This window comes from Atractosteus spatula, chromosome 4 (genome assembly GCF_055471065.1).
Source record: "Atractosteus spatula isolate fAtrSpa1 chromosome 4, fAtrSpa1.hap1, whole genome shotgun sequence".
In the NCBI taxonomy this organism is placed as follows: domain Eukaryota; kingdom Metazoa; phylum Chordata; class Actinopteri; order Semionotiformes; family Lepisosteidae; genus Atractosteus; species Atractosteus spatula.
In genome coordinates this window covers 12,582,918-12,610,363 of record NC_142709.1, presented here as the reverse complement: position 1 = coordinate 12,610,363, position 27,446 = coordinate 12,582,918, and the positions used below count along the sequence as shown (strand labels likewise).

General features: G+C 40.0%; 2 protein-coding genes across 2 annotated transcripts in view; both read left to right on the top strand.

Annotated features, from left to right (window-relative positions):
- Positions 1 to 1,350: 1,350 nt before the first annotated feature.
- tubgcp5 (tubulin gamma complex component 5) lies at positions 1,351 to 21,868 on the top strand. Its single transcript, XM_088913622.1, has 23 exons — positions 1,351 to 1,971; positions 2,187 to 2,240; positions 2,349 to 2,457; positions 2,836 to 2,932; positions 4,105 to 4,184; positions 5,199 to 5,334; positions 6,158 to 6,275; positions 7,679 to 7,768; positions 8,133 to 8,226; positions 8,500 to 8,746; positions 9,503 to 9,705; positions 10,133 to 10,248; positions 12,379 to 12,653; positions 13,263 to 13,461; positions 14,435 to 14,623; positions 15,083 to 15,265; positions 17,236 to 17,320; positions 17,423 to 17,543; positions 17,719 to 17,870; positions 18,581 to 18,706; positions 20,059 to 20,147; positions 20,649 to 20,749; positions 21,349 to 21,868. The coding sequence occupies exons 1-23, from the start codon at positions 1,838 to 1,840 to the stop codon at positions 21,393 to 21,395; spliced, it is 3,045 nt and encodes a 1,014-aa protein (XP_088769748.1). The 5' UTR covers positions 1,351 to 1,837; the 3' UTR covers positions 21,396 to 21,868.
- A 1,029-nt stretch (positions 21,869 to 22,897) lies between these two features.
- cyfip1 (cytoplasmic FMR1 interacting protein 1) overlaps positions 22,898 to 27,446 on the top strand; it is a 63,936-nt gene continuing 59,387 nt past the window's right edge. Inside the window, exon 1 of the mRNA XM_088913032.1 lies at positions 22,898 to 23,125. The gene's annotated coding sequence lies outside the window, so the exon portion shown is untranslated. The remainder of the gene's footprint in view (positions 23,126 to 27,446) is intronic.

Here is a 27,446-nt window from a genome sequence, read left to right as displayed (position 1 = left end):
AGGGTCAGCCATTTATACGGCGCCCCTGAAGCAGTTGGGGTGAAGGGCCTTGCTCAGGGGCCCAACGGAGTAGGATTTCTCTACCAGCCGCAGGATATGAACCAGCAACCTTCCAGCCACAGGCACAGATCCTTGCAGATGGCCCAGATTAAACCCAGACCTCACTTCAGAGTGTCATTTGTATGGAAATAGGATTTTAGGGAATAGTCTGTGTAGCTTTTCAAGAGACAGGCCTTACTTGACTAATGTGTTAGGTTTATGTGTATAAACAACAGGAACATACAGAGCATATGAGACAGTATATTTACATTTTCAGGAAACCTTTACTCACAAAACTGCTATTGGTAGGCATTCAGGGTAATGTGTATGATTAGAGTGAAAATTGTTTAATGAATAGAAAACTAAGAATAAAGATAAGAGCTGAATACTCCAACTGAGGAATGTAATTAGCCTGTGGTGATCTATTTAAGGATCTGTCGTCTTTCTAATTTATATCAACAACCTAGATTCTGGTGAAGTTCTAGTTATTTAGCTAGTCAGGTTTGCAAAACCAAAATAGAACAAGCCGCAAGCACTGTAAAAGTAAAGAAAAGTCTGGACTGGGCTCACACTAGGAAGATGATATTTAATATAGACAAGCGCAGAGAGATACATGCAATGAAAAGAACCATAAACTGTACATTTGAGATGGGGAGCAACCTGCAGAAGCTGTGAAAAAGCCTTAGGTGTCTCTGCTGACTCATGCTTTATGTTTTCTAGACAAGGAAATGATAAAAAAAGACAAAGAGACGTTTAGATTACTTAGTTAAAAGTGTAAGATTTAAATTGAGGGGTGTTATATTAAAATTGGAAAATGCACTGAATGTAAGATCATAATTTAGAAGACTGTATAAAGTTTTGGTAACTCTGTTACAAAAGAGATATTACTGTTTTGGGACCAGCTCTGAAAAGAGCCACCTTTTTCAGGCTTAAAGAAATGGCCGTGGCTGACAGGCTAAAGGATCTGCGTCTTGTCATTCCAAACAGAGCAGACTAGAATTCTATTTTCTGGAAGTCTAAAAAATGATCATGAAGCAGAATACAAATACAAAATGCAGCAAAATGAAGAAAAAAAAACACTTTAAAATTTGGAAATAACAGAAAAGGGCGTAAAATACACAATACGGCTAGAGAATATACATAAAATGTCCTTATTTGGTAAGAATCAACATTACACTTAAGATTTTGCTTTATGTTTCTCAGGTCTCTGCTTGTAAAGAGGTCAATGTCTACACGTGCTGTTTCTAGTCTTCGCTTTTCCAGGGAAAGTGACTGCTCGGCCAACAGAAACACAGAGGAGGGAGGTTCGGTTGGTAGGAGCCGCTGTACACAGCAGTGATGGCGGAGTCAAAACAATTCTGTATTCCACAGAGAACTAGCCTTTGTATGACACATAATTAAAAATAAACAGTTAAATAAGAACAAATCGTTTATAGCCGATATCGGGATATTTAACTGTTGCATGCTTTTAAGCGAAGGATGTTGTACATCTAAGCTACGCAAAGCAAAAACAAGCGATTTCTACTAGTGTGATTGAACACAGTTCGTACTCATATTTATTGTAAGCAATAATTTCGAGTTGGATGCATCGTGTCATGTAGTTTATGGTTTTATCCTGTGATAAGCTGTATTGGTTGTGCTCAACTCAAAGCCTATCCCTTCTGCATTCTTTGACCACACATACGAGAGAGTCCGGATGATCGTGCCTAACGTTTACAGTAGAGTAGTATATATAGTCTGTATAGTATAGTCTATAACTATAGAAACTGGCACCGGTGGTCCCTTACTCAGCATCACAATGGCTCACTGGACGAAATTTGAAAAAGATGTGGAAATCGATACGAAGAGACTAATAAAGCTCATCAGTGGGATACAGGACGAAGAAGACCAGAATTTCCAGATGGCACTAAAGTTTGCCTGGACCAATTTCAGGTGAGGGTTTCATCAGTGATCCCAAGGCTCGGGCCTGAATTCTCATGGCAGAGGAATGTATTTGCTACAGTCTTCATTCTCAAAGGCTGGCTTTGTCACTGACAGTACGTTTGTCAGAGGGACTAAAAGATCCGTCTTCACATTGAGTTGTAGTTCCTTTGCCATATATGAACCAAGACACTGACAAAAGCATTGTTATGTGTTTAAATTTGCAGGTTCCATCGATACTTAGATGTCAACAGTCACAAAGTGCAGCGTACAATCAGTGGGTAAGTTCAGTCAATCGAGCAGATTAAATATTCTTCTTCCTGAGGAGATTCTGAAGATCAAGACAAAGCGCCTACAAGAATGTGACCCTTTTTTCCTTTTTGTTTCAGAATCCATGAAAAGCTAATAATTCACTCAGATCTGAGCAAAGCTACAAGCTGGAAACGACTGACTGAAGAATTTCTGAATGCACATCTTCCAAACACAGAAGGAACAAAAGTAATAGATTGTTATATATCTTGTGAACTAAACAGCTTGTTTCTAAGATTTAAGATTTAAGATGTGATAAGATTTATTGTCCCCTGAGGGAATTTGTTTGTGGACATCAACAACAACAAAATTGAGCATTTGTGCTATTGCACATTTATAACACATAATAACATATAACATGTATAACATTACAAAACATATTGCACACAAGTGGATTGTAATGATAAAAAAATGTTTATCCTTGCCATTTGCATTGACAGCTTTAATGGAAAGTGGAACAAAGGAATGTTTGTATCTGACTTACATTTGAGAACCCTAAAACGTTGTTGAAATGCGCTAAACTAAAAACAAGAAAATTTAAAACGCATTTTTCCTCTTTTTTTGCAGACAGAAACCCATCACAGTATCCTAGCTCTCCTACTCTATCTTTCTGATTCTCCTTCCAACACAGATTACACTGAAAGGCCACGGCTGAAGGATGCTGGTAAGTTAATGGACATTAACGTGGTCCCAATGAGTAACTGATGTTCACACAACACAAACTTTGTGTTTTGTGGCCTTTTTATTCTCACTATATGTTCCGTAATAATATATCTTAATACCCAAAATACTACTGGAATAAAGATGTAGCATCAGCACACTGATAATTAACTCTAAAACATGATAGGTGTTATTCATCTGGCAGAATGTTGCAATAATTGAGTCGTCAATTTAATTCTGTGCCAAATGTTAATCTAACACCTGTGAATATGGTGCTTTCTATGATAGTCTTAGTTGCTGTATCTTAGATTTGGCATTTTGACTATCCTAATACACACCTTTGAGACAAATTCCCGTGAGCTATTACAATGAAGAAGTGTGCACAAGTAATACATTTATCATATGCATGTCGTTAATTGATTTCCCCAAAGCATGATGTCTCATTCTGACTCAGCATATTACCTAGACTTTTTGGAGTCGTTTGTTTGTCTGGTGGAACTATGAGCACTAACAGTAACAGAGGCTCTTCTGAGATGCACAGCAAAGTAAATAATGGCAACATTTACATAATAAGAACTACTCCTGTAAGATTCATTGTTCTGACAATGAAGGTTTTGTTTTAAGCAGCAGTACAAAAAGTGCAGCTAATTCCAAAAATCTTTGAATAATTTGGAGCTCCTGATTCCAATATTCAGGATTTAAAGGTTTGTTTGAAATGCATGCCAGTTTTGAATTTTTAAAAACTTTGGATGGAGGTAGTACACATCTTCAGGCAGCAGTGTGGAGTTGTGATTATGGTTATGGACTCCTTACTGCAATGTTTTGGGTTGAAAAGTCAGCTGCTGTTGTGCGCTTGAGCATGGAATTTCAGATCACTCCAGTGAAATCCCCAGCTGTACAAATGTAAGTTACTTTGGACAAAGCGTGTGTTAAAAAATACGTTAATCTCTGGGATACATTTCATGAACTCTCCTGTGGCTTCATATTACCATTTACAGAGTGAGCATTCTCCTGAAGAAATAAAATCTTCCAAATCTTAAATCTGCACTTCCGGTTGTTTGAAATAAACCTTGAGATCTGTCAAATGTTGGAGCTGCTATTTCATTTTCACATTTTCTGTTTCATATTGCTTTCTGATTTTTGATAAAACATTCAGATTTATTTTATTTTTTCAAGAAAAAGAAGACAATTTTGACTGGGGTAAATATTTGATGGAAGGAGAAGATATTGACATGGGCCCTTTTCCAGACACTCCTGTAAGTGAAAGGATACTAGTTTTCTTAAATCCTTGCCGCCTTATTCAATAGCCAGCTTGCACTATTCATTACTGAAAAATACTTTCTTGCAGAGCTTATAGGAATGTTTCTCAAACCGATCAAGCTTCAGCTAGTGACAAAAGTATTTATGCTGTTAAAAGATACAAAGAAAATATTTTCAATAATTTCCAATTATGTTTCATGAAAGGCAAGAATTAAAGTTAGGTTTCATCTTAATGCAGGAATTTCTGCAAAAAAAAATTATTCTATAGTCAGGCCACCTCTTTCCCTAGACTTCAATCCCGTTGAGATTTGGTAGGTTGACTTGTAGGCTGGTATCGAAAAGAAGAAGTCAAAACTGCCTGCAAAATTCAAAGCTAATTCTCTTGAAGACACACAAGAATATTTTAAAGATAAAAAAACACTGCAGGCTATAAAGAAATATTTATGAACTATGAATGTATGGTATGTCATATTTTATTTTTGTATGATGAAGCTGAGTTTCTTTATCTTTCAATATCGCTCATGTTCTATTCCTTAACAGACTGGGACTTTAGTCTATATAAATAAATGACAAGAACACACTTCTGCTTTAATAATTCTTATTCAGTCAAATGTTACAGAGTGGGTTGTTCCCCATGCATTGAAAGTACATGGTTAATACAAAGTGTTTACAATTCGTTTAAACTTTTTTCTAACATTCAGTTTTCTATTAAGTCTTTTAACAGTCCAAGGTACATTTCCTTTGTGAGAAGTGTCTCTCTCTAGGAGCTCCTTTTTTTCAAAATCCAAATAAACCCAGGACTAAATGTCAAAGTAAAAAAATGCTTATCCCCAAAAAGAGATTCAACCCAAAGAGATAACAGCTCAAACGATCACCTTCTCGGTTTCTGGTGTCAGAAACAATGCTGCGGTCATGCCACACACTTCATCTTCACCAGTGTTATTTCTTAAAAATGTGTTAAGAAGGTAAAGGATGGAGCCTGAAATAGACGCTGAGCTGTTTTCTTACAGGTGTGGTCCGAGGAGGAGAGTGAGGATGAAGACAGCCAGCAGCCCCTCAGCAGAGAGGATTCTGGGATCCAGGTGGACAAAACACCCTTGGATGATCAAGATCACTCCAAGAAGACTGTCCAGGTTTCGTGGAAAGGTTGGTTATGAGTCATTCTTTCACGCAAAATAGGGCAAGTATCACATAATTATTTGTCTGTGCTATTTGATAGTATTACTTGCTTTCACGTGGATGAGAATGTCATTAGAGGTAGTCTTGTCAAGGTCTATAGATGGAAGGAATAATAGTGATTTGCTGGCACCTGATGTATACATTAATGTAGCATCTGGACATTTTCCAGTACTGTTTTCTTTTTCTGTTTTGCGGTTTCTATGTGCTATTCAAATCCCATGTTTGTCTTTTGAAATGTTTGCTTTGAAATGTTTTTATTCCTTTCAAAATATTTGTTTAAGACCACTGTCACTATGCCTTTTATGGTCCTGATTGATTTTTGTTTAATGTACTACTATGTTGCTGTGCTTACTGTAAAAAGCATTTGCTTAGTCTGCATGAATATTGTGGGCAATGTCAGTATGAAGTGTCCATTTGTATCTTGCACAGAATGCCAGTTGATTCAGGCTGAGCGGAGGTGCTGAGTTAGAGTCTATCTGAAGCTTGGCTGTTTATTTTGGCTGAGGCTCTTCAGGGAGAAATGAAGTGAGACCACGTTTAGAGAGATCTCAATATTGCACTTCAAAATCCACCAGACGGTGATTGCTGATCTAAGCTGCAGCTTAGAAATGATTCAGATGACTAACCTCCAATGCATGAAAAATAGAGTGGATGCAGAGAAGATGGTGAAGAACACTAATTCTTCTAGTCATTCTTTTGGGAGGCGGTGAGAAAAGACTAGGCTCTTAGAGTATAATAAACTAATGTGATGATGCAAACATTTGTTTAATGCTTGTTCTGTTGATCGCAGTAGGTGAGCAGGATGCTCGAGTGTGGCTGGAGCAGCATGTAGTGACACAGTATTGGGTAGCCCAGGCTCCACACTTCACTCACAGCCTGCACTTGCACTCCAATCTCCTCAACGTCTGGTAAGAGAATGTCAAAGTCTCTTCAGAGCTAAGCATAGTTTGCCATTTGGGGCAAGCCCTTCAGAAATATTTCACTGGCAATTACATTTAAAACTAAGCACAGGAGGCAAAGGGCTGTAGGAGCAAGCTATGTTGTTGAAAATTTTTCAAGAGAGGAGCAGGAAACTGCCTGGCATAGATTCAGCTTTTATTGAGCTATGTATACAAAGCAATGCATCGCTGGGGCAGCCGAACAAAATGGACAAACTCCTAAAGCTTTCTTACTCTTTTTAGCACAAAAGCACAGCCTCATGTGGTACTGGTGTGTTTTAGGCTGAAGTGGTTTTCATCCAGCTCTAATACTCATTTTGATATTGTTAAAATCATATCTTGTTGTTAGGAGTACAGTAAATCAGTTACTTTTGTTTTTGCAAAGTCACTTCTTATTGTACCTTAACAGACCTCGAGGCAGTTTGGTGACTGGAGCTGCATAGCTTAGATAACATATTCTGGTAATTACTCCATAAACAGCACTTTTAAACACTGACACTCTAATCTTAAATTTATTTTAAAATATTTGTCCCATTTCAAAGGTCATGCCCTGGCTTCCTTTAAGAAATAGCTGGATGAGGTCAAATCAGTTAACTTCTAATTACTAATTGGGGTATATGGGCCAAAGGGCCTCCTCTTGTTTGTAATCAATGCTGTGTTCTTAAATATCCTTGTTTTTTGTAGGCACTGTTCTTTATATAGCACCTTTCACAACACATCTCAGGGTGCTTTGCAGTAACGTAAAACTTACAGTTAATGTACTGTTGGTGCTTATTCGCACCCTGTGTAGAGTGAGAATGAGCAGCAGTGGAAGAACATCAGCAGAGCCTGTGCTTCAAATGAGCATATTTCATGGTGGATCTGAGATGATGCATGATGCCGGAGTGCCATTAAACAAAATGGAATTTGATTTCAGTGAATTAAGTAGCAGCAGGGGAGGTGAGCGATCTGATGATCAGACAGGCAAGTCCTGACAGGAATTCGAACCACAAGCAATGTGGAAATGCCTTGCCTTCACCATGTCCACTCCTGAGGGGCGTCCACTTTGCGGTCCTTCATTACAAAGAAGAATTAGCTCTAGGCGGAAAAAGGAAGTTCATTCCAAAGGAACTGGCCATATCTCCTATGTGTATGTGAGGAGTGAGCCCCCTGCTCCTGCTGGGATTTGGTCCCAGACGCTTGTGGACTGCACGCATGCGCATCGCCTCTCCCCCTACAGCGGATAATTCTGCCCTGTAGAGTTAAAAAGTTGTCTTCGCTGTGTAGTATGGTTCATCTGACCTTTAACCCTCACCCTTGATCTCGACTATGTCTAATTATGCTTATATAAGTTGAGAAAATAACTGTCTATTCTGGTTTTCTTTTCTCCCCAGGGACCAGCACTTGTACAACACTGATCCATTGTACCTTCCGGAAGAGAAGGTGTTTGTCACTGAAACTCAAGTGATACGGGAAACTCTGTGGTAAGATGGAAAGATTAGCTGTGACATTGTGCACTCCATTGTGTAAGGATCTAATCAAAATGAATGTTGCATATAAACCCTATATAAGACTGCATTTAGAAAGCTGGTTGTTAAACTGGTAAGACCAGAGTATAATCTCTGATGTACTTCACTTTTGACATTATCTTTATTTTTAAAAATGTTTTATTCTTTTATGCAGAATACCTCATTGTCAGACAAAACAAGCTAACGTTCTTTCAGGGTGAATAAATCATTACAAATATCCATGGTCTGCTCTACAGGAGTGTCATCCGGCACAACTTTCTTTATAGTTTCTGAAGTTCGTCAGTTGGAAATAATTGAAGTAGTTTTACTTTTGTTCCAGGCTTCTCTCTGGAGTGAAAAAGCTCTTCATATTTCAGCAGCATGAAGGCAAAGTAACTGTGAGGAATGATGTTGTAGTCACTCATTTGACAAATGTAAGTTATGTGATTTTGGTTCAGTTTTAATTTGGTTAGAGGATGTTTGAGACACCCCGGTGAATGTATTTGTAACACAGCGCATTCAAACTAAAATTTGCATCCCAAATCATTCATTCTGTAGCGCAATATTATCTGGGTCATGTAAATATGATAGCTGTATGAGCTGCATTCTTACTGTTTTGTTTAAAATGAGCTCAGAACCTAGCAGGGAGTTTGATTGATGAGACTGCCTTAATGTTTTCCACTACGAACTCTTTTCCTAATTCACAGAACTGCTTGCAATCTGTCTTGGAGCACATAGCAGCCTACGGACAGGCGGTGTTTCGCCTGCAGAAGTTTATTGATGAAGTGACAGGCTACAACACAGAGCCTGCTCCTCCTGGGACAAGCACTTTGTCCAAAAAAGCTTCTGAACCTCCATTCAGGACCTATCAGGCCTTTGTTTGGTCTCTTTACAAATTCTTCATCAGCTTCAAAGAAGAGCTCACTGCTATTGAGAGATGCATCCTTGTGAAAGGTGAATTATTTGTCTGTGAACAGTGCTTTGATTTCCTTTTTTCCCAGGGCCTGTGAAATTATTTCTAGCTCTCTGAAAAAACATGACTTTTTTTGAATTTACACTTAAATTGTAATGTATCTAATAATTGTAATTTTCTTGACACCTTTCTGGCATAATAGCGAAGCAGAGATCTTTGTCAGTTTTGGTTTGACTCTTTTTTTATACCCTTTGCTTTACTGTTCTTTTTTGTTATTGTTCTTTTATGATTTGTTCTGCATGGAAGAAAAATCTAATAGTTATCAAAATGAATTCTTCACTTTTGACATTACCTTTCTTTTTAGAAATGTTATATTCCTTTATGCAGAATACCTCACAAGCTAATGTTCTATAAAGAGCATCCCCATTTCTAAAGCCTAGTACGTAGAATAAGATCAGAATAACAGCAAGAGATATGTAAATCTCCATCTGAGGGTGTCAGATTTAAAAAAAAAATGTAGCTTTGTTTTCACACTTAGATGTGATGTTTGTTATGCCTAATATAGTCAAAATGCAAACTTTATGAAATATACAACTTGTCAGTTATGTGATTTTGGTTCAGTTATGCAGAACCAGCAGTAATCTGCTTTGGACAAGTATGGCTAATTCTGGTCTTTCTAACTCTGTAATATTCTTTCATCATCGAATACGCTATGTCTTGATGAAAGATTTCTGGGTGACGGCGCCTGCGCTGCCTTCGTGCCCGGTTGTATCCGTCGCGTTGTCTCTCACTCCTAGACGAAAGCGTCACACTGTCGGCCGTGCTGGAGCAGCTCACCCCGCGCCTGGCCCAGCTCAAAGTCCTGCACAAAGTCTTCTGCACGGGGGTTGCCGAGGTGCCCCCTGGCACTCCGAACGTGGTGCGAGCTTCCCACCTGCTCAACACACTCTACAAGTCCATCATCGAGTACGACAGCATCGGCGAGGCTTCGGAGCAGGCCGTGAGTGTTGTCTCCCGGAGAGCATTTCCTTAGATAAAGCTCTTGTCCTGCGGTCTGGCTTGGGTCGATATCTCTTCTTGAAGATAAAAGGCTGGCGAGGGGTCGTCTGGGAGGTGTCTGAGTTCCTTGGAAGACAGGGCTTTTCCCCTTTTCTTACGAGCCAGAGAAAAGCAGTTTGAGCCTCAGCTATGATGCTGTTCAAGGTTCTGAGACAAACGGTGACTCAGACATCCACACAGGCATCTAATATAGCTGTGTCTATTAACGGGAGCACCTGCTGGTTATGATGATAATAATAATAATTAATAATTGCTACAAAAGCCATAATGGTAATTCAAAGTCTAAATTTGAGTTACCATTATAAATGTATCAATTTTTGTATGCAGTGCTGCCTCATTTTTGATTCTCAAATGTCTTTCTTCCTTAGGTGGCCCTCCTTTTTTCTCTGTGGGTGGAAACGGTGAGACCGTACTTGGAGATTGTAGACGAGTGGATCGTCCACGGCCACCTCTTTGACCCAGCCAAAGAATTCATCATCCAGAGGTACAGTAGGCAGCCTGTTGGCTGAGACTGGCAGGTGTATTGTTTTGCATTTGCCTTTTTTCAGGTTTCTTGTTCATGCTTTCTGGAGGCATGCATGATTAAAAAACACTTTAGTGTCCAGAACCTTCATACAGTTAGACAAAGATAACCAGACGTCACCGTACGATCGAAAGGTAAAGTATAGCCTTAAATGTTTGTGTTAGTTGTATATCTTAAACTGAAGTTTACAAGTTTGTGTATGCATCAATATTTTGGGGAGGAGAGAGCAAAGACATGGGGCATGACTTCACTTGGGTGTTTACAGGCACTGTAACTACTACTGGATGTTCAGAAGAAGATAATTAATTCATGTTAGAGAGGCAGAGGGGTAAAAGAGAAGGCTATTGCACATATCTCCATTATTTTTGTCCCCCAAATTAGGTATTGCTGAGTTTTTAGCCTTCCTCTCTTTTTTTCTAAAAAGTGCTTAGAAAGTTTGAAAACAAATAGAGGAACATAATGTTCAACATAAATAGTCAACCAGCATAAGAATGTCATTAAGCTCCTAACGTAACTTCAACGAATGGCAAAATATGATATGTGGAGAGGATCAGTTGAAATGATCTTATATATATATACTTCCATAGTATTTTACAAAGGAGGCACTTAGGTGATTGGTTTCATTTCACAGTCGATACCACATTTTGGGCAGAAGTAAGATATTATATCAGGCAAGTACAGTATCGCATGTATTCTTTATCTCTTTGGGGATTAGTACATAGCAGTATGTATAGGCACTATTTCTGTACATGCTGTAAAAAATGGGAAATGACAAAAAACAAACCCTTTCAACGAGTACCAAGTGTGTGAAGGATTAAGACTGATTTTATTTAGCAGAGTGAATCCACCTACAAAAAATGGTGGATTTTGATTTTGGTAGTGGATTTTGGTTTTTAGTCCTTGAGTGTAAGAGTTTCAATTCTAAGTTAATAATAATAATTGCTTACACTTATATAGCGTTTTTCTGGATACTCCACTCAAAGTGCTTTACAGGTAATGGGGACTCCCCTTCACCACCACTAATGTGCAGCCCCACCTGGATGATGTGACAGCAGCCATAGTGCTCCAGTACTCTCACCCCACACATCAGTGGGGAGGAGAACAGAGTGATGAAGCCAGGTCATAGATGGAGATTATTAGGAGGCCATGATTGGTAAGGGGCAATGGGAAAGTTGGCCAGGATGCCGGGGTAACACCCCTACTCTTTTCGAGAAATGCCCTGGGATTTTTAATGACCACAGGATTTTTAATTACCTCGGTTTTACGTCTTTTTGCAGTATAGTGTCCCCGTCACTATACTGGGGCATTAGGACCCACCTGGACCGCAGGGTGAGCGCCCCCTGCTGGCCCCACTAACACCTCTTCCAGCAGCAACCTTAGTTTTTCCCAGGAGGTCTCCCATTCAGGTACTGACCAGGCTCACAGCTGTTGAGCTTCAGTAGGGCTGCCAGTTGTGAGTTGCGGGGTGATATGACTGCTGGCATAATAAAATAAATGGTCTGTCTTGGTCAGAGGAAGAGGAAGTGTGTGATATAAACCCCATCAACACTTTATTAAATATAAGATTTCAATCTATTTTCAATATTGGCTGAATATATTCTCTAAAAATATTTCCTGCATATAAGTACAATTGGCAAACAAAAAAACCCTTGGGTCTACAGGGTGGCAAGATGTTGCAGTTCAGCGAAGGTTTAAAATAAGTTTTAATTAGCTATGAAAAAGGTAATTTCCAGAGACCAAACACACAGAATTGCATTTTCCTGTACCCATGCATTTACAAGCAGCATTTTTTTCTTCAAACCATCTCTCTCAGTTACCATAAATGTCATATTTAGGAGATAGACTCTGCATATGGAGTAGAACCTATATAGAGATTTCCATCCAGTGGTTATCCATTTACTCCGAAATGTCACATGCTCTCCATGTAAATATTCCACACAACAAGTATCTGTCTCCCCCTTTTAGCACGCACAGAGCAAATGTACAATGAGCCCTTTCAAACACACAGATCCAACCCCACAGGCTGGAGTTGAAGGATTAGACTCTGTGTTTGGACAGGGCTTCAGCATGTCTTGGCTTTATCTTGCTCAGGAACAAAGACGTCCCCGTCGATCACAGGGATTTCTGGTATGCCACCTACACCTTGTACAGCGTGTCGGAGACGGTGGAGAACGAGGAGAAGCTGAGTGACACGGCCAGCGGGAGCTCGGCCAGTGACCAGGCCGCGTCCTCCGCAAGCAAGCAGCACACCATGGTTTCCTTCCTCAAGCCCGTGCTCAAGCAGATCATCATGGCGGGCAAATCCATGCAGCTCCTCAGGAACCTGCACTGCGAGGAGGACGGCCGGCGGGAGAGCTCGTCACGAGGTGAGACGCACCGCTTCGTCAGTGTCGGTGTTTGTTTTGACACTGAAAGTAAGAATCCCAGTACGTGAGAATTTGTTCATAACTCCATTATGTTGAAAGGTGTCCCGAGCATTAAAATAGCACAACCACAATGCCAAAAATGTCCTTCAATACTTGACAAAAAAAAAAGAATAAAACTTAAGAAGGTTGTGTCGGAGAAATATTCATGCCATTTTTGCTTTTCAGTGGGCTGCAAACATTTCAGACTGTATTTACTGCAATCCTTTAAGCCTCTTTGACTGTTAGGGCTGTAACTTGACTGTTTTCTATACCTTAAAGGACAATAAGAGTTTAACTCCCCACACCTATGGAATGAGATACCACTACATTGCAGAATAACCCATGGTCTGAATTCGTTTTTCCATTTATATATTTGGATTGATGAGCGTCAGCATTGGAGTATTAAACTCATGACCTCCAGGCTTGTTCTCCATGCTGTCCCCTAATTGCATATGTGACTGTTTCCAGCAGTGAAACGCTGCAAGAGGTGAATGCAGGTGCTGTTCCATTGGCTGCTAAGAAACTTCAGATCTGGTCTGGTAGACTAAAGAGGTGCTTCTCCATCTCCAGATGCAGAGAGGAAGAGTATATACACCCTCTTTCTGGAGTCGGTGCAGTCGCGCCTGTGCTGTGGAGAAGAGTCGCCCACAGACACGGTGACTGAACAGCTGGCCACCAAGAGGAGCCTCATCAAGATGCAGTCTATAGTAGCTAGACACCTGGAGCTCGAAGACATACACGACCCTCTGCTAGCTATTAACTTCGCCAGGTGAGCTTAAATAATGTGAAGGGAAATGTGAGAATCAGATTAAAGTTTAGATCACATGAAACACGTGTTATGTGAAATTAGGAATAAAGTAAAGAGCAAATGTCATTTTGGATTTGATTTTTATAAAATAATATTGGTTCTCTTTCACAACATTATTTTTAACTGTAGTGAAAGCTAGAAAACTATTGAGTTTGGTTTGTCCTGGGAATGTAAAGGTAATCATTGCTATTAAATTTTTAATTATTGTGATGATTGGATTTTAAAAGGTTAAGTTAAACAGTTTTGAGTTATGATTATGTTTACCTTCATATTTTATACGGGCTTGACTCTGGCTATTCATAGACTTAATAGACAGAATTTAGGGGGAAGATCGTTCCTCAGTGTTCCTCAAACTATTATTTTTATTACTCTTAACAATAATGGAAATCTAAGTGTAAACCCAAACCCAAGGCTGATCTTAACCGTGCAAAACGTTTTATTAAAGTTTAACTGATGTAGTTAATAAGAAATAAAATGTTTTCATAACACGATTTCTTCCTGTAACAAAAACCTTAATTCAACTTAATTATGAAATGTTAGAATAAATCAGAATACAATATCAAACCTACTGAATTATTCTGTGTTTGGCTGGTTAATTTGTTCTTATGTTATATTTGGTATTTTGTTCGTCCTGTTTAGAGATTTTAAGATTCTTGGTTTAATTTATTGTTTAAGATTATTTTTGCCTAAGGTGTTATCCTGACTAAGGTATTCCAAATTACAGTGCCTAGCAAACTGAAGATTGTTGCTTTACGTGGTGTTGTTGTGTTTACTTTTTGGAAAATGACTTTTAAGTGAATAAACTGTGGGCTTTGTCCACTGAATCTAAACCTTCTCCAGCTTTTCAGACTGAAGGAACAGCCGCGAATCTCAGCCAGATAGTGTAAAACTCTGAGGTGATCTGACTGGGTCTCCACTCTCCTTCCTGGCCTAGGTTATACCTGGAACAGAATGACTTCCACGAGAAGTTTGCAGGTGGCGACGTCGTTATGGACCGTTCTTCAGAGTCCGTGACCTGTCAGACCTTCGAGCTGACTCTGAGGTCCTGCCTCTACCCTCACATTGAGAAGAGGTACATTGAGTGCTGTGGCAACCTGATGAAAACACTGAAGAAAGATTACAGGTGGGTGGGATTTGTAATTCGCACCTTTTTTTTTTGTAAGATGTTAAAAGATATGGCTTACAGACTCGTTAGAGACCAAAACCATTTTACTTTCAGAAAACGTTGTTTATAATTCCATGTTTTTTAGTGTTTTAAAGTCTTCTTTTAACTGGGCAGTGGAAAATGTTTCATTTTCAGGACAGGTATAGGACTGCTTTCTTGCTCTGTAATGATATCCATGCCTTGGTGAGGTAAATCACTCAAATGTGTGACTTTTTACCAGTCTTTAGCAGTGCTTAAGTCAGTGTAATGCTCACACTGAAGGCACTCAGAGTAGCTGCAATTGTAATCCCACACTGGTATCCAGTGTTCACACCTACAATTCACTATATAGCTTCGTCTATGCAAGTTGCGAGCAGGAGTAAATGTGCTGTCTGATGTTATCAAGTCCTTACACACTGTCATTCCCCTGGTACACAGACTGGTCGAATACCTGCAGGCCATGAGGAACTACTTCCTGCTGGAGGCTGGCGATACCATGTATGATTTCTACACGGCCATCTTTGATAAGGTGCTGGAGAAGGAGAGCTGGCAGCAACTGTCCTTCCTCAACGTACAGCTGCAGGAGGCAGTGGGACAGCGCTACCCAGAGGACAGCACTAGGTACTGTGTTAGGAACCTCACATTGACATGCAAAGAAAAAGTTGCTGTATGTTAGCTTTAATCTAAAAAGGGAAGCAAAGTAAGGAACAGAAAAGTGTGGCTTCTATCTTCTTTGGAGGACAGTTTTGTTTTATTGTACCCTGTAATAAAATAATCATTTTTAAGGTTTGAAGTAGTTGAGATATGTCCTAATTTCCTTGGTTGTTACTTTCCTTATTATGCTTAAACTAATACCTTCCGTTCTACTGAATTTTTACAGCGCTTGTGCCCTCTGCAGTTTCATGATCTGTGGCTTTACAGATTTATTGAAAAGAGCTCTGACCTCTAGTGGTCATCTAGAGAACACCATTTCTTAGTATTCCTGTATTCCGGTTTTGGATACCTTTTTCTTAAACTTTCTTAAAATCGTTTAGTTCTAAATTCTAAGTTCTAAGTTCTAAATTGTAGTTCTAATTTTTTACTAGTTCCTTCCTTTGTTAGAAACATTGTTTTTATGATTAAATCTTAACTTTTAGGTGCTTTGACATTTTTTAGAATAACAGTGGTTTGCTATTGAGAGCAGGTATACCACCCCTAGCTTAAAAAGTGTTTCATTGTGAACCCCTGAATATATTTTATTCATTTTATTTTCTAGGTGGGTAGATATGCTGTATTCAAAACACAGATTTTCGATTTTCCTTAAGAAGTACATGATGTAAAGAATATACCGTGCCTTGCAAAAAATATTCAGATCTTTCCTATATTTTCTTATTTAGTTAAATTAGAAAATGATGCATTCACATTTAAAAAAAAAATCTGAATGCTCGGACTGAAGACCACTAAGGGTAAGTTAAGTTACAGTAAATTTTAAAAATTAAAAGGAAAAAGTGAAATATTTTGTTCGCATAAGTATTCACACCCATGACCCTGATACTTGGTGGAAGCTCCTTTGGATGCAAGTACATCTATCTGCATGTCTTTTTGGGTAATTCTCTACCAACTTTGCACACTGGCTTGGTACAACTCATGCCCATTCTTCTGGGCAGATTTGCTGAAGCTTTCTTAAGTTGCTTGGGGATTGTTAATGGGCAGGTCTTGACAAGTTCCTGTTGATAAGAACCAGTCCATTAACATAATGCTGCCACCATGATGCTTGACAGTAGATATGGTGTTGACAGGTGTTGTAGACTAAAAGTTTCCAATTTGTCCTGTCCGATCACAAAATCGTTTGCCACACGTTTGAAGTATCACTTGAAAGCTTTGTTGCAAACTCCAGGAAGGATCTGAGATGGTTTGCTGCTTTGCTATAGAGGTTGTCTTTGTGGAAGTTGACTCTTGGACTTTTTTCCCATCTCAGTCACTCTATAATTCTTGCAAAGTTGCCATTGGCATCGTTAATCAGTTTCCTGTTTTCCCGGCTTCTCAGTGCTTGAGAGGTACAGTACACTTTCTGTTTCTGATTGAGTAGACTGTGCTCACAGGGGGATGTACTGTAGAGACATTGATATCTGTTTGTAGCCTTCTCCTTATCTGTGCTTTCAAGGACTTTGTTCCGAATCGGCTTTTCAGGCTTCGTGGTAAAGTCTTTGCTTGGAACCTCACAGATGGGTGTTTTTTTCAAGATGTGCCAGCTGTGTAAGAGTCGGAATACTTTTGCAAGGCGCTGTATTTAAAGAGCTTTGGTCCTCTAGGAAACTGTTGGGTTCATCACAAAATGTCATTGCATAGGATATAATTTATTTGAAACAACAAACGTAATTTTTTACTTAAGAGATAACAATTTATATAATATAGGAGATAAGCAATTTTATAAATGTAGTTTTGTGTTTTGTACACAAGTAACTTTTATCATCATGAAACCACGTAATACAAATGTATGATTAATTTTCCGTTAGAACAGTTAAATGCTTCACAATCCTGATATTTATAAAGATGACATGAATTTATAGTTTACTTAGTTTAGTTTACTCCTCATTTCCTTTCTTTTGCAGGTTGTCCATATTATTAGAAACAATTGATCCGGCCAGGAAGAAACAGCCAGTAAATAATTTGGATGGTCTCACTTTGAGCTATAAGGTAATATTTTTTTCTGTCATGATTAAGAAGCCTGTTATTATCTTGGTCAAAGCTTCAGCAGAAATTTGTGAAAACCTGGTGTCTTCTCCTCTTTTTTCCTAGGTCCCTTGGCCTGTGGACATTGTGATCAGTTTGGAATGTCAGAAAATCTACAACCAAGTATTCCTTCTCCTGTTACAGATAAAGTGGGCAAAGTATAGCCTGGATACACTGCGATTCAATGGTGTGTATAAACTGAGACCCTTCCATTAAATATAAATGAGCTGATGGAATGTATAGTCATAAAGTAAAAATACTGTATACAAATTATGTATGTTTTTGAATTGTATGAAGGCCTTCCAATTCTGAAATAGAGCAATTTTTAGTGTTCAAGTATTCTTTGTTACATTTCTCAACAGAATTGACAGCAGCTACCAAACGACCTGAAGGGAATGTATTTGATGATAGTGCTGCCAACCAACCAGTAAAGCAGCAGATTCACAGGATGTTTCTTCTCCGAGTCAAACTTATGCATTTTGTCAACAGCTTGCACAACTACATAATGACCAGGGTGAGTCCTTGTATAGAATAACACACAGGTTTAATAGTTGGATTTAAAACGATTAAACTGCAAGGAAGGCCATTTGAGTTTAAGGGCCTCAACAAAAGGATTACTGCACACTATCCGATACAGTAACCATTATACTTGCCCATTTTGAAATTGATGGTTTTTGAGTGTTTGGCTTCATGACAATCACTGCCGTATTGCCCTGGGAAGAAAATGGGAAGAAACTAGACCATCTGAAATGCTCACCGCCCATTAGAACCATTCATCATTCACCACACTGCAAGCACAGGAGCCAACACACAGTACCTTACAGGAGAACCAGCAGTGATTGGAGAAGCAGAACATTTCTCACTGAGTTTGCTTGGGCCTGCGAAATAACAAGAGCTACAGTTTCACGGAATGCAGAGACCATGTTGACCATGTTAATGTTAACTGTGGCACAAAGACTCTTGGCCTTCATTACAGATGATTTTTGTGCTCTGATTTTCAGTAGTCTTTTGTCTAGCCTTTGAGTGTAAAGACACGCTTTAACAGCTCAGTGGTGGAATGTATGGAACACCTTAACCCCACAAAAGGGGAAGTTTTTGTCAAGTAACAAACAGGAGAACAACTGATACTTAAGTTTGAGCCAGCATCTTATTGTTCCCCTTTAGGTGCAGGAGTATTAAAATACTTTCTGTATGTTTTAAACTGCAGTATATTCTTTCTGTCAGATTTTGCACAGCACAGGCTTAGAGTTTCAGCACCAAGTGGAAGAGGCTAAAGACTTGGACCAGCTGATTAAAATCCATTACAGATACCTCTCCACTATTCACGACCGCTGTCTTCTCCGAGAGAAGGTAGGTCTTGCACTCTGTTAACTCACAACTACTAAGGGACACTGAATTTCCTTGAAGGCTACTGTGCTTTTTATGAAAGAGGAGGTGTAATTCAGATGCATGTTCTCCACTTGTCCATATTGCTCTTGAACTGTACTTTTCAATATATACTGTAGGTAAACCTATGGTTGTACTGGAATCTGTCCCGAGAAAAGCAACCTGATACACCCCTGGACTTAAAACAACATCTTTACACTGACAGGCTGAAGGAACTGAACCTTTTCAGTGTTCAAAATCCTCAAAGACCCTGACAACCTCAACCCAGCAGGTTTCTCAAGAATGAACACTGAACCACAAACTAGAGGGGACAAGTAGAAACTATATGGAAGTGTTTTTAAAACCAAGAACAGGAGGCACGTCTTTATCCAATGGGTTGTAGCAGTGTAGGATAAGCTACCTATCCAAGTAGTTTAATGAGAACTTCAATGCTATTATTATATTTGGGGTTAATAAAGAATTGGCATTGATGAGTGCATTTCAAACCAAAATGAAAGAAAAATGTATACAATAACGAGTAAAACCTCCAATTTACTTCACAAAATAGCTGAAATTTCCAGGTATGTGCAGCATCATGTTCTGCGATTCAGGACAAGGCAACAAAACTGAACTGAAGTGAACTGAAGTCACCCCTATTACTTTGTAAATGAGCAGGCTTGTGAATAAATCACTTTTAATCCAACAGAAAAATTGCTCTTGACTTTGAGACGGTTTTGCCGACAAATACTACTTACTTGTTAACTCTGCATGCAGATCACGTTGGAATATTTCTGCAGTGAAATGTCCGCATCACAACCTGTACTCATTCACTCGTACATCGCATTACATCAGTCATTATGGTGACTAATGAGCAAGAAGGGCCACAATACTCGTGAACTCTCGCTTTTACCCGTGGTGAGACCAGAGATTTGTGATAACATGGCGACTTCCAGTACTTTCACAAAGTTCACAATTTTGTGCGTATTTTGAAATGTGTACAATTGTTCTATAACATTTAATAATTTAATAACCGGTCTTAGGAATTGGGACTGCAGTTTCCCTTTAAGCCTTTTTCATACATCCTGACTTCTTTCAAGAAATGGCTGGTAGAGATCCTTGCATGAGTTAACTACTGACTACCGAGTGGTATCTTCTCATCTGCAACCTTTCTTATGTTGCTTTGTGTCTTATTGTATTGTGACATGTAAAACACAGAAATGGTGGACTATAGAATCCATAGTTAAATGATTGTTGGAGCAAAAGACAAACGTAGCGATGACTACAATTTTCAGAAAAAAAGTATAAGAAACGTTTGTGCTTGGCAATGCGTTTTGCAGGTCAGTTTTGTGAAGGAGGCAATAATGAAGGTGCTGAATCTCGCTCTGATGTTCTCAGATCGGTGGCAGGCAGGCTTTGGTGCCTGGAAGTAAGTATTAAAACCCTTAATGAAACGCAAGCATGTATTATTGGTTTGATTTCTCAGTAAAAAATACCATGTTAACCGGACATTTATCTGTATTTTCTATAAGTAAAAACACCAGGATATTCTACCGCAGGCAAGGTGGTGGTTGTCCAAGATCAAACAGTGAAAGAAGCAAATAGTTGTCAAACTTGCCGGAAATAAATGATTGAGTTTGAGTTACTGAGCTAAAATACAGATATTTATGAGGTATTTTTAGACAGGAAGTATTTTGCTCTATGAAAGGTTTTCCAAATTATATTTGATATAGCTTAGAAATGCATTGGAACATTGGAACCATAAGAAACTGTTTCACATTTATTTTAAATGAGTGTGTATACAGTATATGTGTGTGTTTTCTAACGAAGCCTTTTCAGAGAAACTACAAATGTGCAGTGAAATCTTTAGTTGTTAATATAACCTTGATACCTTTTTTCAAATTAATCTTGGAACTCTTTGTATTTCTAGGATTGAGTCTATTGATAAGATGGAGTCAGATTTCAAAAACTGTCACATGTTCTTGGTAACTATACTCAACAAAGCTGTCTGCAGGGGCTCCTTTCCACACTGTGAGTCATACAGAAAGCAAATTAAATGTTTTATTGGCAATTCAGTTTCTGCTGTTAGTAAAGAGTGAATGAGCCAAAGTTAATCAGATGTTTCACTGGCCATGTTCTGCTTTGTGATTAACTGGCAAAAGTTATCAATTAAAAGTTTAAAATTGTTTTTATCTGCAATGTGTGATGTCTCTCAATTAGTTTTTGTCAACTGTATTATGCGATCACTGATCATGACAGGTACAGCATCTTCTAGTCTTAAACAGAAGCAGTGTATCAGTGATTAAAACAGTTTGTACCAAAATAATTAAAAGTAATGGAAAAGTTTTTCAGCTGTAGCTTTAGTTAGTTCCACTATGTGCAAGCACTAAGTGTTGTTAGAGTATCTGCTCTATCCAGCCCTGTTGCTGAAGCCCCTTCTTCCAAGACAAAAAAAGGCTGCATGAGATCTTTGGATTGATTTGCCAATAATGATCAAACAGACTAGATGGATCTCAAGGCCACCTCTTGTTTGCAACTTTAATCTTCTTATTGGTAAAAGAGCTACGAAAAGCACAGCATTGTAGGATTTTTGTGTTCTCTAATTTGGTTCTTCTCACTACTCTTTTCAGTGGAGTCCTTGGCTCTGTCTCTGATGGCTGGCTTTGAGCAGTGTTGAGGATGAGCTACAGAAGGCTGTGAAGCTCCTCACATCACTTTGAGCCATCACAGATCCTCAAGAATCCTGGAATGTCTGCAAGGCATTATTTCACAATGCTTATTTTTTTTCTTTCGTGGCCATCTGGATTTCAAACATCAAAGTGCAAGGGAAGCGCTTTGCGACAACAGGCCTCTGCCTTTATTTCTGCTTAGCAAATGCAACAAGGACAGACGTTTGCAATTGTTTCTTGTGCTCTTGGGAGAAAAAAGCGCTCAGTTGCTACTGGAGTATCTTAAATACCCTTCACCTTGGGTGCTCATATTGAGACACTGAAGGCAATAAGAAAACAGGGTACTGAAAATGTAAATATAGTTTTTTGCTGTCTTTGAGATGTGCTGTTTTTGCTCATAATTCACTGTTTACAAAAGTGATTGTATAGCAGAGTGAATTAGACTTTTGTTTGCACAATAAATTCTGCTCTCTTAATAAAACCTGCACTGTTTTTAAGAGTCAAATTCTTGCACCTATTTTTGTTTTTATAACAAGAAAGATCTGTGAGGTAATCATCCCCTCATTTATTTTTTTCTTGTTATCTGTAAAATGCAAATTGGGGGAGAGAATGTGAAGGGTATCCTGTGTTTTGTTGACCATATTAGGCAGCAGCTATGTCACCCTGCAGCTCACAATTGGAAACCCACTGAAGATCAGATGGTCAGTACCTGGATAGCAGACATCCTGGGAAAAACTAAGGTTGCTGCTGGAACAGGTATTAGAGGGGCCAGTAGGGGGCGCTCACCCTGTGGTCTGTATGGGTCCTAATGCCCCAGTAAAGTGATGGGGACTCTGTACTGTAAAAAGGCACCGTCCTTCGGCTGAGAGGTAAAACAGAGTTCCTGACTCTCTGCGGTCATTAAAAATCCCAGGGCGTTTCTTGAAAAGAGTAGGGGTGTGTTACCCTGGCGTCCTGGCCAAATTTCCCCCTGGTCTTTACCAGTCATGGCCTCCTAATAATCACCATCACCTTGTTCTCCTCCCCAGTGTTAGCTGGTGTGTGCTTACCGTATTGGTGCACTATGGTTGCTGTTGCATCATCCAGGTGAAGCTGCACATTGGTGGTGGTGGAGGGGAGACAAATTAATTTATAACAATTAATTAATAACAAATGGAACTCTGCAGTGAAGGAACTGAAGAAATGAGTCATATGGTTGATAATTTCATAGTTATTAATTACTCTTCATAGGGTGTGTTTTATTTGGGTTTAAAATGGGACTAGATTCAGTTTTTTAACCTTAAAAACCGGATTTATTTAAAGACTTTAACGATTTGCCAGTTACTTGACTTGGACGTACTGTATACCGGCCAGCCCATTTAATCTCAGGGCTGAGGGTGGGGGTTGTTAACTCATCGCCCTCTGTTGGCTCACTGGCATCCTGAATCCGGAGCGCCCCCAAGCGACACGACGCTGCAAAGCGCCGCGGCGGAGGGTTTCCTGTCCACTTCTCCCTGAGAGTCGCAGACAGGAACTCCCAGCTCGGGCTCAAAGCCGAGGTTGGTGTCAGCTGCTGCAGGGATCCTCCGCAACAGGAAGACGGCCGCCCGGACCAAGCTAAAAGTTTCCAGAGAAAGGCCGAAGCGGAGGGAGGTGGCTCTCTTACAGACGGGTTTCGCAGCGCTCCGCTCCCGCTGAATGGGATTTCTGTCCTGAGCGCTCACCATTTCCCAGGAAAACAAGACTGGGTTACGCTTAGGTAGGAAAGTTTGTGTTGTTTCGCTTTGGGTGTTGCCTCTACCCCCCACATGCTGGGCTTTTAACCTGCGCGCTGCGTGGATTTGTAAACGGTTTTCTGCCTCCGGGCTTTGGGTCGGATTCTGTAAACGTCGTTCTGGGCTGGTGGGCTGCCTGAGCGAGCAGTGCCCCCCGTCCAGCCCGGCGGCGGCAGTGGGATCCCCCCGGGCCTGACGGCTGGGTCGCACCGCTTTGGGAAACTTCGTGGAGCCGGAGCCCCGCCTAGCCTGCGCTGCTCGCGGAATCGCCAGGAAAAACCGCACGTCTTCCCCGGGATTCAGTCTCGGAATTGGGTAAACTGGAAGTTCAAAATCCCCCCCCCCCCCCATCTTTCTTAGTGTTTCGAAAACTTTTCTTTCCGTACTAGAGCTGAAACTCGAAACGTCTTCGGGAGACTCGCGTCGCTCCGGCTGCCGAGGAACTTCTAACGCGATGGCAAAGCGACTATTTTAGTGTGGCATAGAAGTTTTTGTCCTAAGTTGTAATTGATACTCACGCTAGCTGGTTACACCGTGCCTGCTCTTTCTGGGAGACTGCAATTAGAGAGTAGCATTTAGCTGTGCGATTTCAAGTTAATCGTTTAGTATGGTTAACGCCTTGGATATTTTGCGTTTTTTTTTACAAAGTTGAGGTCTGAAAAGTTAATCTCATGGTAAAGATATCGTTTTTGGTGCCTGGGTAACTACCTTGATGGTGGTGCGCTTCCTTTCAAAAATGCAGAATTAAAATTCATAGTACACGGAGGTCATATAGAACTTTTATATTTAAGACTGTAAATATGGAGCTGGTAGCCTACACACGAGAGACAAAACATCGAACTCTGTAGAGTTTCATGCGTTAATTGGTTAATAGATATTTCCTACCGACAATAAAAACATTCCAGGTGGGGGAAAAAACAAACGAGTCTGGTTATCTACGTGTCATAAGTGCAGTATTGAGAAAGCACCGCTGTGCTGACTTGCTTCAGACAACAGCCCTGTGGTTTGAAACTGGACGGGTATTTGCCCTGATAAAATCCTTTCAAGAATACAGCCCGTAATGGATTGCGTTAATCTCGAGCTGCCTGCTTTTATCTTCGTAATGCGAATATTCAGCTCGTTTTCAGATTGTTTTTATTCCGCTTGGATCATGAAGGTAAACTATCGGTGTAAAGATTTCTTGCATCCTTTTGTGAAAGCTGCGGCAATGCATTCATAATAATAACGTTTATATAGCACCTTTAAAAACAATTGCTTAAAGAACTTTTATTTTTCCCTGGTATTGTACCGGAGAACCATTCTTTTTTATCTAATGTTTTAAGGGTGCTGTGGTAGCTTTGGATACAGGTTAGATCTGTACAGTACGATTTCCAAGTACAGTGCCCTGCTGCTGCTGGTCAGGCAGCAGCAATCACATACTTAATGCTCTTTTAAAGCTAGGGATGATCTCTGTAAAATGAAAGAGGCTGCTCGTTGGGTTGGAGGGTGTAACAATAGTGTTTCTAGAATTGATCTGACATTATATCACAAATGATTTGCACCCAAAGTGGGTAATAGAGCCTTCTCACATCTCTCAAACTTGCTGCTTTAATCTGTCACAGACTCTGTGACTTGAGATTTTTATATCTCATTTAAACTTTTTCATTAAAGTAATGGCTGTATAATTCAGTTTTACTGGGTCAGTTTTATGTGCTTTTCTTTTTTTTTAAGTTCTATTTTATGTATTAAACGTACGCTGTTCTATAGCACTCATCAATAAATCAGCACTGATATCACAGCTTCTAGTCTTTACATAGCTTCTGTCTGTATTGATGTTTTTTTTGGTCTTTTCTAAAACACTTTGAATGTCCAGGCTGTGAGTTGTGTGTTGTCCACAAGGTAAAGAGAAGAGTTTGTGTCTGCACCAGCAGTCCCGGAAAAATCAAAAACAGGTCTCCTTTTGAAAATTGGGATCCCTCTCGTTTACATGTAGTCTGTGTTTATGGTGTGCAGCTGCTGATAAGCAAAGACCTAGACCTGAAGGCCTCTCCATTGTTTTCATTTTTCCTTCCTTGGGAGTTGAGTTAAATAATGGTGTTTGTCTGCATCTATAGCTGCTCCGTACGTTCACTACTGCACCAGTGAGAAAGAAACCCCTGTGTGAGGGTGGTTCCAGCAGGGTTTACAGTGTGACAGACATTCATTCTCACCTATGTGCCCACTCGTGAGTGGGGGTTCTCTCGGACCAATTTCTTCGGCAGATTCTCCTTCACTTTTTTTTTTACGATTTTACAGTGCATTTGGCTTATGAGGAGTTTCATTTTTTTTTTATTCCTTTCGATTTCCGTCAGTGTTTTACACATTTGGCCGGATTTCTGATCTGCGCTGTCCTTTTGTTCCGCCGCTGAAAAGTGTTTTGGAGGAAGAAGGTTCCAATTTTGGAGAAGGGTAATTACACCTCTCTGATAGACCCACCCTGCTGTGTGTTAATGAGGGTTTCTGTGGTGAATAGGGTACTCATTTAACGATTGAAGAATTCCAAGCGGACATTTTCTTCTGCTATATCAAACCTGGCTGATCTCACAAGGGGCTGAGAGGTAATTACGTTGGTTAGGTACCTGGTGGTTTAAGCTTCTAGCACAAAAGAGGAAACGTTTGTTAAAACACTTGCTAAAAAAGATACTGAAGGTAAATTGACCACAGCATTGCAAATGGCAGCATTTGAGTTCCGATTCAAACCAAGAAAGAGCGACTCTACCCCCGTAGGTTCTTTGTATAATAGGATTATTGCACAGAACGTTCAGTACCGCTGGCATTTCAAATCAATTGAAAAACCGAACTGGTAAAAAAATCTGCATTGCCTGGCCTTGTTCTCTTTAGGATTTGTTGCACTTGGTACAAAATGTGGGATTTTCAGTTTTGCGATAGTCAGGCAAGTTTTTAGACAGAGCTGGCATCACTGTGTCCTTCTACTTTGCGTGTTCAGCACATGCTACTCTGCTATCCTCCTCTAAGAGCAGGTCACACACTGTGGGGTATGGAGCGCTTTCAGCCTGCGAACCAAAGCTTAGGAAATCCTTACCTCAGTTTGTCTGTGCTCTGAGCCCGTGACTGCTTTTAAAACTCAGCCCCAGACTTACTTTTTGTGCTTTGACCTGTATTCCAGTCTGATAAATCTTTTTGTGGTTCATCCAGTTTTGCTGTGCAGTTTCTAGTGCTGTTGTGTATTTGAGGTTTTTTTTTGCTGAACTATTTTGTTTTTGCTTATGTGATTTGTACCAGCACGCTAAAGTTCCCATAATAAAAGGCACTTTTTATGTAAGCGATTGGGTTGTCTTTATGTCGCTACATGAAAATCTGCATTCTGCACATATAGGTTACTTTGCAAACAGTGTATATATTGCACTTCAAAATACCTGAACCCTAAAACATTGTATTACATATGTATTTACATTATTACCCTGTAAGCCTTAAACACAATCGCCAGGTTCTTTTTCCTCTGCTGGTGAAGACGGTTTCGGTTCAGTAGTGACAGCTGAGTGTTGGGGGAAGTGAAAGCTGTCCTGATGGAGTCTGAGACAGCTGGGGCTGCAGCGAGAGCAGGGGTTTTGTGCAGACACACCCTGCAGTGGGCAGTTGGCACAGGTGGGACTGAAGGGCTGGACCTATCGAATATTTAGGTCTTTGGCTTTTCTATCTAATTTCATCTCTGTTTGAATAATCGAAACGGAGCATGCCTTTAACCATTGATTCGATTGACAAGTGCAGTTGTTTGGAATTGTGAAACAGTCCTGCTGTTTCAGTTTCAGTTTGCCCCTTGCAGGTTCACTCTTTGTGAGCTGTTGATCTGTATGGCTTGCTGATCCAGTGGCTCTGCAGATGGTGGGTTTCTTCATTGCATGGGTGATTTCCAGTTGGAGGGTGTGTCTGTTAGGCATCTGCGCCTGTCCTGAAGCATTTTCACAGCTCTTACAGTATTTGCACAGTTATCATGGACTATAGTCAGTCCTTTGCTAGCGAGAACCTCAAAACGTTTCAGAAGTTCTTTGGCCCTTTCAGCTAGTTTGGCTGGTGTGTTGCTCCTCAAGCAAGCTTGCACTTAACATAGAAACTTCTTGGGGTGACCTGCCACTGTCGCAGTGCTTGTCTAGACTTCAACTGTTAATAATGTACTGTCAAAGGACTGGATGCTGGTTCTGAGCTTTTGGCACCACGCATCATCTTTTCTTTCCATTCATGCTGTGAAGTGTGATTTGCAGGGAGGTGGTATCCTGAACACGGTGTCTGAATCACTGCCCCAAAACCTTCATTTTTCACCAAGAGCAA